General features: G+C 50.5%; 6 protein-coding genes across 6 annotated transcripts; 2 read left to right on the forward strand and 4 right to left on the reverse strand.

Moving 5' to 3' along the window:
• Nucleotides 1-198: 198 nt before the first annotated feature.
• ASPVEDRAFT_62343 (CwfJ domain protein) lies at nucleotides 199-1,944 on the forward strand (the record flags this gene model as incomplete). The annotated part of the gene is made up of 2 exons (XM_040815611.1): nucleotides 199-212; nucleotides 264-1,944. The coding sequence occupies 2 exons, from the start codon at nucleotides 199-201 to the stop codon at nucleotides 1,942-1,944; spliced, it is 1,695 nt and encodes a 564-aa protein (XP_040668017.1).
• Nucleotides 1,945-2,531: 587 nt separating this feature from the next.
• On the reverse strand, nucleotides 2,532-3,834 carry ASPVEDRAFT_83765 (uncharacterized protein; the record flags this gene model as incomplete). Its single annotated transcript, XM_040817445.1, has 2 exons — nucleotides 2,532-3,663; nucleotides 3,719-3,834. 2 exons carry the CDS (start codon nucleotides 3,832-3,834, stop codon nucleotides 2,532-2,534), a joined length of 1,248 nt encoding a protein of 415 aa, XP_040668018.1.
• A 1,107-nt stretch (nucleotides 3,835-4,941) lies between these two features.
• Nucleotides 4,942-6,083, reverse strand: ASPVEDRAFT_664899 (resistance to Congo red protein). Its single transcript, XM_040815886.1, has 3 exons — nucleotides 5,958-6,083; nucleotides 5,719-5,829; nucleotides 4,942-5,663 (listed from the first exon to the last, which is right to left on the reverse strand). The coding sequence occupies exons 1-3, from the start codon at nucleotides 5,987-5,989 to the stop codon at nucleotides 5,363-5,365; spliced, it is 444 nt and encodes a 147-aa protein (XP_040668019.1). The 5' UTR covers nucleotides 5,990-6,083; the 3' UTR covers nucleotides 4,942-5,362.
• Nucleotides 6,084-7,578: 1,495 nt separating this feature from the next.
• On the reverse strand, nucleotides 7,579-8,500 carry ASPVEDRAFT_52984 (ADP-ribosylation factor-like protein; the record flags this gene model as incomplete). The annotated part of the gene is made up of 6 exons (XM_040814727.1): nucleotides 7,579-7,852; nucleotides 7,902-7,973; nucleotides 8,024-8,086; nucleotides 8,154-8,173; nucleotides 8,248-8,320; nucleotides 8,451-8,500. 6 exons carry the CDS (start codon nucleotides 8,498-8,500, stop codon nucleotides 7,579-7,581), a joined length of 552 nt encoding a protein of 183 aa, XP_040668020.1.
• Nucleotides 8,501-9,472: 972 nt separating this feature from the next.
• On the forward strand, nucleotides 9,473-13,831 carry ASPVEDRAFT_665103 (DNA-directed RNA polymerase I core subunit RPA135). The gene is made up of 3 exons (XM_040815892.1): nucleotides 9,473-10,307; nucleotides 10,377-12,816; nucleotides 12,875-13,831. The coding sequence occupies exons 1-3, from the start codon at nucleotides 9,807-9,809 to the stop codon at nucleotides 13,651-13,653; spliced, it is 3,720 nt and encodes a 1,239-aa protein (XP_040668021.1). The 5' UTR covers nucleotides 9,473-9,806; the 3' UTR covers nucleotides 13,654-13,831.
• Nucleotides 13,821-15,458, reverse strand: pre2 (proteasome core particle subunit beta 5). The gene is made up of 6 exons (XM_040815888.1): nucleotides 15,203-15,458; nucleotides 14,928-15,035; nucleotides 14,701-14,859; nucleotides 14,589-14,637; nucleotides 14,427-14,536; nucleotides 13,821-14,357 (listed from the first exon to the last, which is right to left on the reverse strand). The coding sequence occupies exons 1-6, from the start codon at nucleotides 15,332-15,334 to the stop codon at nucleotides 14,010-14,012; spliced, it is 906 nt and encodes a 301-aa protein (XP_040668022.1). The 5' UTR covers nucleotides 15,335-15,458; the 3' UTR covers nucleotides 13,821-14,009.
• Nucleotides 15,459-15,498: the final 40 nt, after the last annotated feature.

Consider the following 15,498-nt stretch of genomic DNA (forward strand, 5'->3'; position numbering starts at 1 on the left):
CCATGCGAAATCAAGCCGAGATCACATATTTGAGCCAGCAATTGCCTTTGACAGCTGGCGACATTAAATAATTAGCATTTCTGACATATTAATCTCTCGTGATATTTACCACAGATAACTTTTTTGTTTGTTTACCGTTCTACTATGTGGATACTCTTGTATCGTACAGCCTGAGAAACCCTACACTAGCTGAACAATATGGCTTCGAAGATGTAAGTAGTGGAAGCCTAAGAAATAACCATCTACATACTAATACCAAACAGAGTCGTTGTTGGGAACGTCAACTGCGAGTTGCAAGATGTTTTCACTAAGCTCGCGAAACTGCATGTCAAACAGAGTTTCGCCTTTGCCGTCATCGCTGGTGACCTATTCGGCGATTGTTCATCGGAACACGAGCTTCAACAGATGACAGCACTGCTACAAGGAAGCATATCTGTTCCACTTCCGACATACTTCACCTTGGGAAGCAAACCTTTGCCCGCTCGAGTAATCGAGCAAATAGAAGCCAATGATGAAGTATGTCCCAATCTTTACTTCTTGGGAAAGCGCGGCACCTTGAAGACGTCAGAGGGCATTCGAATTGTCGCTCTAGGTGGAAAGCTAGAGGAAACAAGTACTGCAAGCGATAAGTACCACCCGGGATATAGCGAGTCAGACGCCAGGACACTTATTGGCGCACACCATGCCGACATCCTCCTCACGCACCAATGGCCCAAGGGTATTCGAACTGGTTCTAAAGTAGAACTAGCAGAAGGCGCCAAAGTACCTCAAGAAACGCAATGCATTGCAGACCTCTGCTCGGCTCTCAAACCCCGCTACCACCTCTCATCAACAGACGGGTTGTTCTACGAGCGTGAACCTTTCTTTCACCTCCCTACAGAAGACAGCCCAGATGCCAAACCACTCACGCGTTTCATCAGCCTAGCCTCATACAGCAAAACAATCAAGCAAAAATGGATGTACGCCTTCACACTCGATCCCAAGGCACCACCACCTCTGAGTATCCCAGTCGGCACAACAGCACCCCCTTTCTCCTCTGTCCCCACCAAACGCAAGCCACTGCCCGACCAAAACGCCTCATTCAGCCGCTTCGCACCCACCGACGACCATCACAGCCAACGTCCCCGCAAGCGTGCGCGCGCTCCTCCACCTGGGCCGGAACAATGCTTCTTCTGCCTCTCAAACCCCAACCTCGCTACCCATCTAATCACTTCCATCGGAAACGAAGCCTACCTAACAACCGCCAAGGGACCACTCCCAACGTCGAAAACATTCCAACCATCCCTCAACTTCCCCGGCCATATGCTCATCATCCCCTTCAACCACGCGCCATCCCTGAACAGCATAACCGACACGCCTAGCCGGCACAGCACATGGACCGAAATGCAAAAATACCGCACATCCCTGCACTCCATGCTCCAGCGTCGCTCAAACGGCTCTTTAGGCGCCGTCACATGGGAGGTCTCCCGCGCAAGCGGTATTCACATCCACTGGCAATTCCTAGCCGTGCCCGCAGACCTCATCAAGCGCGGACTCGTCACCGCAGCCTTCAAAGTCGAGGCCGAGAACCTCAAGTACCCGAAATTCGAACAACCAACTTCGTCCTCATCCCAGCTCAGTTCAGAGCAGGGGTCTGCAGACCCCAGCGCTGAACCAGGCGATTTCTTCCGTCTCTGGATCTGGGATCCGCCGGCTGCCACTGCTGCTGAGTCAGATGAGGATGGCAAGACCAGCGCCGAAGGTACAGAGAAAACACTACTTCTCCCGCTCGGTGCAGACTTCCGCTTCGATCTGCAGTTTGGTCGGAGAGTCATGGCGAAACTGATGCAGCTTGAGCGACGGATTAATTGGAAGGATGACGTACAGTCACAGGAGGAAGAGGAGGCTGATGCTGCGGCTTTCAAGGAGGCATATAAGGAGTTTGATTTTACGTTGGAGGAATAAAATAGTTCTCTTCTCTTGTTTTTATTACCAAACACTCGAGCAGGTTGATGTACCTGTAATTGATACCAGTGTATTTCTTCTACAGACCGCGAACAATACATAGACATGAACTGTCATTTATAGACATGGTAGAAAACCGGAAAAAGATGATATTGAGAGATTGTGTGACAAACAGGATATCAGCACCTTGGGTTCATAACTTTCGTCAACGGACAAGTGGATGGACCATGACCGAGCGTGGTAGGTGCAATTCATGGCATAAAAGTGGTATATACATTAGAAGAGAAAATATTTTGGTTGGAGACTTGCGCTCTGAGCGACGGATATGGCAGGGCCAAAATAAATTTGGTGGGAGGCGAGACCACTCCTAGGTTGAAGTGGCACAGAAGCACACCAAGAAAAATCGTGAAGTCAGGAGTCACGATCTTGAGTCGGTACCTCAACATTCCAAAAAGGGTATTTATGTAAGTCAGAAGTTACAGCATCAATGACCGAAGAGCATGACCACGGCCACATAATCAGGTAATAAGAGCAAAGGAAAGTAAAACGGTGCGCAGAGCACTTTGGTGCAAAGAGACTAAGGGTACTTAGTCCTTATAACCGGGTTTAGGCCCGCTCTGCAGAAGACTCGGGGGCCGGCCCGGGTCACTGATTTGCTGCGGGACCGAGGTAAACGGTGGCGGAGGTGATGAAGGCACGGTTGGAGACATCGCCCTGTAGCTTGGTGGCTGGTTAAGTCCCGGGGAGGAAGGCTGCCGGTACGGCATCGCGGGGGATTGCTGCCGAAGTGGAAGTCCCGGGGACGGTTGTCGAAGCGGGAGCCCTGGGGATGGCTGGCGAAGAGGAACCCCAGGAGATGGTTGACGGAATGGAAAATTCGGACCGGGGGAAGGCTGCCGGAATGGAAAGTTCGGACCTGGGGAGGCCTGCCGGAATGGAACTCCTGGTCCTGGTGACGGTTGGCGATACGGAATTGGACGGTTCATCTCTGTGTTGGGAGAAACTGCAACACCCACTGGGAATTGAGGACCAGGAGAATATGCTTGTGGGGGCGGTGGCATAGCATGGTAGTTTCCGCCTGGCGAGTTGTCTCTATACGGCTGGTCGTACGGGGATGTTGTCTGTGCATGGTAATCATATGGATTCTGGTCATCGTATCCATGTGAGTCGGGATAATAATCGCGCTGGACCGCTGACCCGGTCCTGATTGGTGGTGGGCCCATATAACCACCCACAGGTGATCTAGGCGCGGATGGTCTGCGATGCGGTGGTCGGTTGACTGGGTTCAACGGTTCCATCTCTACCGACTCAGGCTGTGGACTCGAATCTTCCACCCTCCGAGTGACGGCGTGGTCCCAGCTCGGCATGGCAGGTAACGCATCGTCATTCATCTTTGAGACGCCGGGGCTCGGAGGAGTATCGAATCGAGCCACTTGAGCTCCGCGATATGTCGGGAGAGGCTGAGGCGCCTGATATTTCGGTTGATATCCCTCCTCGTAGGTATTGTTTACCGGCGGCAACTGAGGCTGTGGCATTGGAGCTGGCGGGTGGTTGTACGGGTCCTCGTACTTTGGCCGCTTGTCCCTTGGGGATGGACAACAGCATGAACAGCAACAACCTGTACAGCAGCGAATACCACAGCACAGGCAATTTACGATACAGGCAATAATCGATATGAGGACTACACCTCCGACGATGATACCAACAATCACAGGCCATCTATATGTTCGTCAGTCATACGTTCACCGGATTTAGAAAACAGCGATTGACGTACTTGCAATAGGACTTTGCCATACATTTATCCCAGCTAGAGAGTGTATCGGCGGCGCTTGCGAGATCATCACCCGGACTTCGCGCCCATAACGAGTAAGAGAACTCCACCGGACTCATTTTGACGAACGGTTTGATACCCCCACACTTTAGTGAAAGGTAATGCGACGGGCGTTCACCCCTCGAATCAACAGTATCCCGCTCTCGACAACGGGGGGCAAAAGGAGGAAGGTATTAATCACGGGTTATAGTCGGATCGAGCGGCCTAAAAATAGGTGACCAGATTCCTTCTGCCTTGGGGATTTCGTGGATGGTCTCCGGGCGGCTGGATTGCGATCGCGCGACGGCTGAAAGTGTCTTCAAAGAGAGTGATATCGCATCCAATAAATATATTCTTTTATCTTCCAAAAGATCGTTTAATTTTTAAAAATAGGCCTTCCTTAAAAAAGAGAGAGATGATAAATTTGGAGAGCAGGTAAATGACTGGAGATCGGAGGCATTTAAAAAGCAATGGGTGTGTCAGAAAGAAGGCACTAACTCCTGGGGCATAACTGGACGCCTCAAGGAGGTTTCAAACCGATAAAAAAGAGCGACAAGGTGAGGGAGAGGAAACGAGGGATGAAGTTGTGAAGAGGAGGATAAACGAAAAGATGGATGGCAAGAACGCCAAGGGAAGCAAACGGCTCGAAGATAAAAGCGGTTTGCGGAGCAGCAGCAGACGGAGTAAGATAGTGATCATCGAGTCCAGTGCGCGTCTCAATATGCGTTCTGTGGCAGGAGTAATTTATAATTTCATACCGATACATTAACAAAAGTATGATAGAACACTAGGGATCGTCCAGAAATACCAGCGTGTTACACAATACCCGAGGGCCGTCGTGCACTCGAACAGATGGAGTTTGCAGGAGCCTGTCTCCCTGTCGATCAACAGTTGGGATTTTGTTGGCGAAGATCTCACCGTCAGATGTTGATTTCTCGGTTACTCGATCTCTAAGCAGTCTATTGTAGTCGCTCTATATACCAGCAACCGGTATGTCTCAGATGAAGGCCCACTATCTGAAGATGGGTTGGGAATAGCGACACTACAATCTCAAACAAGTTCACAGCTTCGCAAACTCCGAGGCAGATTCTGAAATTAGCATAAAAATAGAACTTTAGAATCGTCATCTCTGAACTCCACTGCCCCAGTCGCCTGTCTCCCTTGTGGCTTGTATGCAAGTTTGTGACCCAGAGCCTTGGAGATCCAGCTTAACAACAAGCGGGACTCACCCAGTAAGTACAATGGTCCACTAGACATCAAAGACGACACAGAAAAAGCAGCAATTTATACAAGTATATAACTTAACCGTAAAAAAAGCGCCATTGGATGCTTTGGTGGCTTTTCGTCATCCACGGAAGGCGGACGGCCAGTCCCGGTCAAATGTGGATAGAAATATATGTAATTATACTCGTATAAACTATAGGGGCGATAAACCATGTGTTTCCCATAACTGCTACTCTGCAGTATATAGCGTCATCGACAAGCACAGAAATCAGAATCCCAACGCACAGAAAAAACGCCCACGTAAGATATTAATTGTAGTATTCGTTTCCCTTCAACGCGATTTTTTTATTTTTTTTTTTTTTACACGTTTCATACTCGAGAAACCTAAGGCTTCCCGTTGAATCCGGGAGGTGGTGGGCCAGATGGCGGCTGGTAAACAGGCTGGCCTCCATACGGAGACTGTTGTCCCCCATAATATGCATTTGGTGGCTGCTGTAACTCAATCCCTGGCTGGCCTCCAAAGTATCCCTGAGGAGGTGGCTGTTGCGTGTATTGCGGAGGCGGAGGAGGCTGATTGTAGGGATCTTGATGTGTTTGTGGGTGATATGGTGGAGGAGGAGCCATCCAGGCAGTCCCAGCGTACGGGCGAAGGCCCCGTCTGCGGCGTCGTCGAGCGTTGAAGCATCTGCGATACTTTTGTTAGCATGCCTGTAATAATCCACGTAGGTTGAGCAACATACGATAGGGCGAAAAATGCGAGCAAAGCCACTCCAACAATCACACCAAAGGCGACCCAGCGACCCCAGTCATTCCATCGATTACAATGATAGTAACCACGATAGCTGCTGTAGCTGCAAGTGATGTTAGCCCGGCGCTTGATTTTTTGATTTTTTGATTTTTTTTTTTTTTTTAAAAAAAAAAAAAAAGAATAGATAAATGTGCAGACGTGTAGAGGTGGTGATAGACAAGCAGAACTCACCAACGGGCTCGCGGTTCTAATAGGACGCCCATAGTGCAGGGACCTCTATCGGAAATGTGCTGGTGGAGATGACGTCGATCAGAAAGTGAAGGACAGGGGTGATGGAGATGGCAAGTTCGATCTCAAAGATAGATGCAGAATCCGAGAAGGTGACGGCAAGTAACTGCAGGATATAAAGGTGACCGGAAAGGCGCGACCTGTTAGACAAAGGAAAGATAGAATGGCACGTTGGAGTGGTGTTGGGGGGAAAAACGAGATCTTAAGGCAGCAGCAAAAAAAGATCCGGGTTTCATGTATTAATGCAACAGTCACAGGGCTGGGCAGGCTGTGGCTGAGCAGGCAGAAAAGAGGCTTGGCAGCTTTACGGAGTCCGCATTCGCATACGAGGTTCACAGCGGATCCGGTTGCCTGCGAACCGCGGTTGAGTTGTCAGCAGCTCGAGCCGTGGCTGATGCTGCCGATTCTCCAAGTTTATCCGTCTTGCGATCGTATTTACGGGCCTTGGCTGGCTATAGCATTACTTGCTAAATTTCCATGGTAGTCCTGGGTAACATTGTCTTCGCTAGAATACCATTAATTCTTATTCAGTAATCATCGGACGGCAATCCCGGATATCGACTTCGTCAGTCCGAGTCTCAGTCGTCATCCTGTCAGCCCTATTACGCCGCTTGCCAACGACGAAGTACGAATCAATTACAAAGCATCACGCCCCCAGTTCCACCTCTGTCTGGAATCCCCATAAGCCACTCGCAGGCTGCAGCCGAGCGACGCTCATCAAGAGGCTAAGGAAAATGAGGAAATGAGTTTGACGATGCGCCGCCCCTGGTCCAACCATTAACAAGCACAACGACTGGCTGCAACAAACTCTCCCCGGGAGCTGGATTATGCAGCCATTCGCCTATGGAAGCGCGACTCTCGCAACTTGCAAGGTCGCTGGTTCCTTCGTAGTGTCGGCCGCTGGCGGGGTTGGATTTGCGGGAAGGACATGATTAGTTGCCGTCCTTCTGCATTGCCAACGCATCACTTGGTCTGTGTGTTGGCTGCTGGCCGCCTTCTTAAAACGCCAGCGGGAGGCTGGCGATGCGAATAAACAGGACGCGTTTTCTTCTGTCCTCAAACCTCTTTCGTCATCTTGGATTTCGATTTGATGGCTTTAGATGCGCTCAATTTGGTTAAGCTGATACCGTGACTCCTGGCTCCTTTTCAGGCCCAGGAAATGACACCTTTTAAGATTCCCTGCCTTTGACTTTGGTCAATATATACACCTTCTTGCCTAATGAGCGCATTGTTGGGCATAGACTGGGCACCAAATTTTCGCCTAAAATTGGCCTGGCTTAAATACACAAACACCGCTTGCTGATAGCGCATCTTCGGGGAATCGCGAAAACATCGAGTGAATGACTGACACATGAAAACAGGGAACAAGAGACGGAACAAATGGGTCGTGACGCAACTAAAAATTTCCTAGACACCAAGAGATGGTTCACCTAGTCAAATCCATTACAGATTGGCTATGCGCCGCGATGTTGGACATCTACATCGTTTCAGGGCATTCAGGGGTGGGAGATGAAGCCGGAAAGAGCCAGCTTGCCCGACCTCCAATGGACCAGTTGTTAACAAGTTACCGACTTGCTCGCGCGATTAACCAGTGCAGCACGGCGTCGAGGTTCGTCTCTTCCTTTGCACTAATGCCGTAGCAGCTCACTTCACGCCGCGTTATGGATTTGAGGTTCATCTGATCGATCAGCTCGTCGACAGAGAGCTTGTTGGGCAAGTCAGATTTGTTTCCAAGGACCAAGAGTGGGATCCCGTCGAGGGTGGACTTGTTCGTCAGCTCGTGCAGTTCTTCAGTTGCCACGGGCAAGGCCGCCCTGTCTGCAGCGTCCACGATATAACTATACGAGGTCAGCGCAGTCGCAGTCGAGACTCGACACCTGTGCTTACACGATCGCATTTACACCCCTGCAATATCGCTCCCACATCGGCCGAAACCGCGGCTGTCCCCCAAGGTCCCAGCTGCGAGAGGGTTAGAATACGTCGTGGAAAACTTTCCGGGATGCACAAACCACTTGAGAGTCACATGTCCCTTCTGGACTCGCTTCGTATTGAAACCGATGGTTGGGATAGAGCTGACATAGTCTCGTCTTAGCGGAGAAACGAGCGGGCCACTGAGAAACCCTACAACAAAGAACTTACTCTACAGTGAATTCTCCCCCCTATACAAATCATGAGTATTAGCGACACGATAAACAGGCTTTCTAGGTTCGTTCGGTTTGGGCCCAAAACTTACCGCAAGCACACGCAACAGTGACGATTTGCCTGCATTCTGAAGCCCGATCATCGTGACGTCCATCTCCGTCGCCCTACGTTCACGAAACACATAACAGTTCTTAGCCAACCGAAATTTGGATACTGCGGGGACGGCCCGGGGCTATTTCGGGGGAACACCTGCAGGCTGCAGGCGACCACTTATTGGAACGGCGGCCCACTTACCAGAACATCCTCAAGAGCCAGTCATAGATCGTTCGAAAAATACCCGCCATGTTGGAGACAAGTCACAGCGACTCCTGAACCCGGACCGAGTATCAATAAAGAAAAGGGATAGCTAGGAGGAAAAAAAAGAGCAAGGCGCGTGGGGAGGCAGGCTGGGAGTTGGGAGGGCGGATATATCGAGATCAGATTTTTGGACGATGAAGTGGGGGTAGACGATGGGTTGCAGAAAATGGGTTCGCTGACTGCTGGTACACCGGCAGAAAGCTAGATGGATGAGGTGCGAGCGTAGTAAAAACGACAGACGAAATTTAACAGTCCCGGGACAAGGTGTAGACGAGTTGTGCTGGGGCTATGGGACTCGGAAGCGCCGTCGGAGTCCCGAGAGCTCGAAGATGCGAGCGCTAGGTAGACGCTGCACGGTGTGAAGAAACGCCCCAAGACCTGAGCGTCAGACCCAGCGGCAATGAATCTCCCCGCTGCTTGTGCTCGTCCGCCGTGGAATGAAGACGAGGACGAGAAAAAGGAATATGTCCTCTGCTTTCAAGCCCAGGACGGAGTACTTGCGGTGAAACTCGACTACTCCGATCTATGTGCACGCATGACCGTGAGGGGATCGCCTCGCCGTAGTTGCTCGTTAGCTCTCCCGGTCCCTGTCAGTGCAAGTGTGTGCCGTCAGGCCGGTCTGTGATGGATTCCTTGTCTGCAACGCTGCACCACTAAGGCGACTGTTTAGCTTTTGATAGCTGAAGTTGGTAGTGATTTGCAACCAAACCGGTAGCTTGTTCGCATGTAGTCGTGGGGAGGAGGGTGGGACTTCAGCTCACGGGACAGGAGAGGGATGAGGAGCTGCCTGCTTCAGTGTTTGCCTGGCTTCACTTGGAGTAAAATGGAAGACTAGACTTGAATTATTAGAATAGCTTCAATGACGCCACTTATCCTCACGAGAACTCGAAAGACTCGCAAGGCTCACTTTTGGTCGCGACGATGAGCCACGATCGGATGCTTGACTGCCTTATCGCCTAAGGCACAAAAACGGCTCTTTCCATGCCTGAGGCATAGACAACTATCACCACGTGACGATATCTGTCCGGCAGTTCCACCTCAAAAAATTTCCCAGTCGGGACCTTGGACAGAGGCTTCAGATTCCAAGCCGGCCCTCGTGCTTCTCTTGCGAGTCGCTCTCTTTCAATTCTCTGGGGTGCCTTTCATTGATCCCGCACTTTGTGCAAGGGACCTGCTACCGATCAAAACATCTCCATTTTCAGTTCTTTACACCCTATTCTGACTGAACCGTCGCATGCAAACCCGCCTACTACTCCAGTGAAAAAGGCCGGCAAGGCATCCGCAAAATCCACGATGGCTCCCGCCGCGACAGATACCAATTGGTCCGTAAATTACGATATTTTGAAGCGAGAGAAGCTCTTTCGGAATCCTCCTGAGGACAAAACCGCATATCCTACCCTCGCCGAATCTATCAAGCCGCACGTCGACTCTTTCAATGCGCTTTTCGAGAGCGGCGGAATCCTAGAAGCCGGTCTTAAAGACATTGGAACCAAGACTTTCCTTGATGAGGTCGTTGAAACTGCCGACCAAAAGCAACAACGTCTTGCGGAGGGCCGGAAACCCCCGAGGCGGAATAAACTTCATGTTCGAATCAAAGAAGTCTTCCTCGAGAAACCTGCTATTCCCCCGACAAATAAATATACCGCTCGCAACCGCAATATATACCCATCCGAGTGCAGAGAAAGGCATGCGACGTACCGTGGAAAGCTCCGTGCGAGGATTGAATATCGGGTCAATAATGGAGACTGGACAGAGTCTCTTCGGGAACTTGGCCAAGTCCCAATCATGTTGAGGGTGAGTGACTAGCTTCCTGCATTGAATGTGCCGTCCCTTGGTTGGTGCTAGATCTGACTTCAATTGCAGACCAACAGATGCTACCTGGAAAAAGCAACCCCGGCAGAGCTCGTCCAGCACAAGGAGGAATCAGAAGAATTGGGCGGCTATTTCATCGTCAACGGTAACGAAAAGCTGATTCGTATGCTGATCGTCGGAAGGCGTAACTATCCCATGGCCATTGTCCGTAACACCTTCATGAACCGTGGCCACGCATACACGAAATTCGGTATTCAAATACGATCGGTACGACCCGACCAGACTTCGCAAACGAATGTTTTACACTACCTTAATGACGGAAACGTGACGTTCCGATTCTCATGGCGGAAAAATGAGTATATTATCCCTGTGGTGATGATTCTCAAGGCTTTGGTAGAGACGAACGACCGCGAAATCTTCGAAGCAATTGTTGGTGGTGCCTCTTCTGAGGGTATCAATAACACGTTCGTTACAGACCGAGTTGAACTTTTGCTGCGGACATATAAGGCCTACAAACTACACAGTCGTTCAGAATGCCGAGCATTTATCGGAGAGAAATTCAAGCCCGTCCTCGGTGTCGCAGCGGACATGCCGAACGAGGAAGCAGGCGCAGAATTTCTTCGCAGGGTTGTTCTGCCACATCTGGGCAACCAGAATGTAACGGAGACCCAGGATTACGACAAGTTCAAAATGCTCATGTTCATGATCCGCAAGCTTTACGCCGTCGTCGCCGGTGACTGTGCTCCTGACAACCCCGATGCTGTCTCCAACCAGGAAATCTTGCTAGGAGGGTTCCTCTACGGCATGTTGTTGAAGGAAAGACTTGATGAGTGGGTGAGGTCGTTTGGAACTATCCTCAGGGATTGGTCTAACCGGAACCATGGCGCGAGGTTCACAGATCCAGCTTTTGAGAGAGATTTTGTGAGCAGAGTCATAAAGAGGTCCAACGAGAACATTGGAGGTGCCATGGAGTACTTCCTTTCTACGGGTAACCTTGTCAGTCCTACCGGTCTTGATTTGCAGCAAACTTCTGGTTACACTGTCATGGCGGAGAAGATCAACTTCTACCGATTCATCAGTCATTTCCGGATGATTCACAGAGGTAGCTTCTTCGCGCAACTCAAAACGACTACCGTTCGTAAGCTCCTTCCGGAGAGTTGGGGTTTCCTTTGCCCTGTGCATACCCCTGATGGATCTCCGTGTGGTCTACTTAACCATCTTGCCCACAAGTGTCTGATTACCACCAAGGATACCGACGTCTCCCGCCTTCCAAAACTACTTGTCCAGCTTGGTGTTCGCAACGAATCGTCCGTCTCATTAGCTGAGAGTGTAAGTGTTCAATTGGATGGTAGGATTATTGGATACTGCTCGCCTAAGCAGGCGCGCGCAATTGCCACCACTCTCAGACACTGGAAGGTTTCCGGCGCCCATGATGTTCCTCTGGACCTGGAAATTGGATATGTTCCCAATTCAGCTGGTGGTCAATACCCTGGGGTCTACATGTTTTCACAGGCTGCTCGGATGTTCCGCCCCGTCAAGTACTTGCCGCTCGATAAACTAGACTACGTCGGCCCATTCGAACAACCATTCATGGAGATTGCCTGCTTGCCGTCAGACTTGATCAAGGGAGTTTCGAGTCACATCGAATTTACCCCCACAAACATTCTCTCAATCGTCGCCAACATGACTCCTTTCTCAGACTATAACCAATCTCCACGTAACATGTACCAGTGCCAAATGAGCAAGCAGACCATGGGTACGCCAGGTACAGCAATCGACTATCGCACGGACAACAAACTCTACCGGTTACAAACCGGTCAAACACCTATTGTGCGACCACCGCTCTACAACGCTTACGGCCTAGACAACTTCCCCAACGGCACGAATGCCGTTGTCGCTATTATTTCATACACGGGTTACGACATGGATGACGCTATGATTATCAACAAATCCTCTCACGAACGTGGCTTCGGTTATGGTACAGTCTACAAAACAAAGATTCACGCTCTTGATGAGAAGGACTCAAGGCGAACGAAGTCTCGACAGGCAATTCAAAAGCTTTTCGGGTTTGCTCCGAATGGTGAAGTCCGTGCTGAGTGGCGTCAGACTCTCGACGAGGACGGTCTTCCTTATATTGGTGCTAGAATCACCAGCGGCGACATTGTTGCTGCGTACCACACAGTACGATACGATGCAGCCTCAGATTCATACGTCAATGTGGACGGCGTCACGCAGTTTATGAAATACAAGGACGACGAAATAGCATACGTCGATAGCGTCCGTGTCATGGGTTCTGAAACTGGTACCGAGCCTGTACAATCACTCAGCGTCAAGTACCGCATCCCCCGAAAGCCCATTATCGGTGACAAATTCTCTTCACGTCACGGTCAAAAGGGTGTTTGCTCTCAACTTTGGCCAGCAGTCGACATGCCCTTCTCCGAGAGTGGTATCCAACCAGACCTCATCATCAACCCTCACGCTTTCCCCTCTCGTAAGAACCCCCAACTCATACCTTTTCGTTATTCAATAAAACTAACAGGCCTAAACAGGAATGACAATCGCCCAAATGATCGAATCCATGGCCGGTAAAGCTGGCTCGCTGCACGGCCACCCACAAGACTGCACACCCTTCCAATTCTCCGAAGAAAACACCGCGACAGACTACTTTGGCGAACAACTCCGCAAAGCTGGATACAACTACTTCGGGAATGAGCCTCTCTACTCAGGAATCACTGGCAAGGAATTTGCAGCCGACATCTTCATCGGCGTCGTCCACTACCAACGTCTGCGTCACATGGTCAACGACAAGTTCCAAGTCCGTACCACTGGTCCTGTCAACAACCTCACCGGCCAACCCGTTAAGGGTCGTGCAAAGGGTGGTGGTATCCGTGTTGGAGAGATGGAGCGTGATTCGCTGATTGCGCACGGTGCGGCCTTCATCCTCCAGGACCGATTGATGAACTGTTCCGATTCGCAGCGCTCTTGGATCTGTCGCGACTGTGGGTCCTTCTTGTCGACCCAAGTTGCCGTTTCATCGGTTGGCTCGAGCAAGGCGCGATTGGCGGCTAAGGCTTCGGGTTCTGGTTCATCGTCGTCGCACCAGGCCTCTGGTGCGCTTGGTGGGAATGCCGGTATTGTGCGGTGTAGGCGGTGTGCCAGGGAGGCTGTCTTCGATGATTCCCGTGCGGTTGTGTGGGAGGATGGAGATGGGAAGCGCTTTGTTGGTGGTGACAATGTTACTGTTGTTGCCGTGCCAGGTGTGCTGCGATATCTGGATGTGGAACTTGCGGCGATGGGCATTCGCATGAAGTTCCGGGTTGATAATTAATACTATCCCCACCTTCTACTACTAAAACTTGGAGGGGAAGGGTGTACACCATAAAAAGCATGTTTATACATAGATGGGGAGCGATTTTCTTGTCAGCAATGCTTGTATTGATGTTTTAAGATATCTTTTGTATCTATTGAGTTCTTGGGGATATCGTTTATATCATTGTTGGCAATAGCATTAGTTCTTTTCATTACATCAGGGCAATTCTGGTCAGTGAAGTGTAGGTTGTGTCATAAGCTCTTGTTCGATGAAACCCGATGAACCCAGACAGACATGAGTCGGTAAAATTCATTGGATACTTAGAGAACAAGAAATCGCAAAGGACGGTAATCCCCTATCTAACATAACAGCCTTTAGAAGTGCGTTGTAAGCGTCGATGTAACGTTGGAGAATTCGCCCTTCTCCAACTTCGTCTTCCAGAATATCGGGTTCATATCGTCGAAGCCGTGGTGGACCCATCCCTCTTCCTTCACGTGGTAAAGGTTGATGAAACCACCAGAGTAGGCATCACGGTGCATGGCAGCAAGAATACTCCTCCGTCCGAGCTCAAGAGCCTCCTCCTCAGTCAGATCGTACCGGTAGTTTGCGTCGAGCACACCGTAGGCGAAAGTCTGACCGGATCCAACACAGAATAGGTTTCCGGGAAGGCGGGTACCGTCGGAGTCGATGTAGTACAGAGCAGGTCCTTCTTGCGGTGTCACCTACATCGCAGCAAGTTAGATTTAGTTTCAAGGATCAAGATATTCGGGAACGTGTTTAGCTGCACGTACTCCTGCCAACATTGTTCCCATACTCAGACCATATCCCTTGTATGCGTACGTAAGATTAGCGAGAATCTTCGAGGCGGCGGCAACTGTGATGCGGCGTTTGTGGCGGATTTCTATTCCATGTCAGCATCGCGCGATGCGATATGCGAGCGCGACCAAACTCACCATGTAGTGTGCATTGTTGACTCAGATATCTAAGCCAGTATTGACAATCCTAGGCAATAAATATCAGTATGGCCACTCTTCCCGGGAAAACACATAATAACAATGCACATACTGCGGCACCACCAGCCATGGTCCCCAGAAGACCAGGAACGGGGTCATTGTTGCCCGGCTTATCCTCTGCACGGCTCAATCTCGAGACCGGAATGACCTTCTTCACCGTCTGACTAGCAATCCAGTTTCCAGCCGTAGCTCTGGAATCTGTGCAGACAATCTATTTTACGCCAGTCAGCGGGACACCTAGTGATGAGAAAAACATTTTGACCGGTTAGAGCGACGTACAATTCCACCCTGGAATCGGAATGCGAGTGTTGTTGTTCCGTGAGCGAGTTTGATGGGGCAGTTGGGGTTCGAATGGTCATCGGTCATCGCACGGAGGAAAGCAGAGTGCTAGACAGAAGAGAAGCGGTGTTAGTCAATGTTCTCAATACACGGATATTGGCCGGCCCAAAAGGCCAGTCTCCGCGATGCTGGCCTCGCCGCTGCTTCGTCACCAAACGAAATCCACCACAAGTCATCCCACACCGCTAGAGCAAAGATCAAATGATAGAGCTTACGTTTGCAACCGGAGGAAGGGCGAATTTCAGAGAAAGAGGAGGCAGACCCTCTACCAGATCATGCTGCTCTTGCTCCGAGTAGAACTCGTTCTGATGCGGCGCCTGGGAGTATTGGCGGACTAATTGATCCATGATGTGCAACTGACTGCGGCGGTGATATTTATTCTGGTGGGGTTATGATACAGGAAATGAACGAGAGGGAGGATGGAGTGCGAAGAGATGGAGGACGAAGATGGAGCTCCAAAGCTGAGCTTCTGACGCTGGAGCTTCCCAGAAGGGCCGCCGCCCGCGTCGTC

This window comes from Aspergillus versicolor, assembly GCF_001890125.1.
Source record: "Aspergillus versicolor CBS 583.65 unplaced genomic scaffold ASPVEscaffold_5, whole genome shotgun sequence".
Lineage (NCBI taxonomy): Eukaryota > Fungi > Ascomycota > Eurotiomycetes > Eurotiales > Aspergillaceae > Aspergillus > Aspergillus versicolor.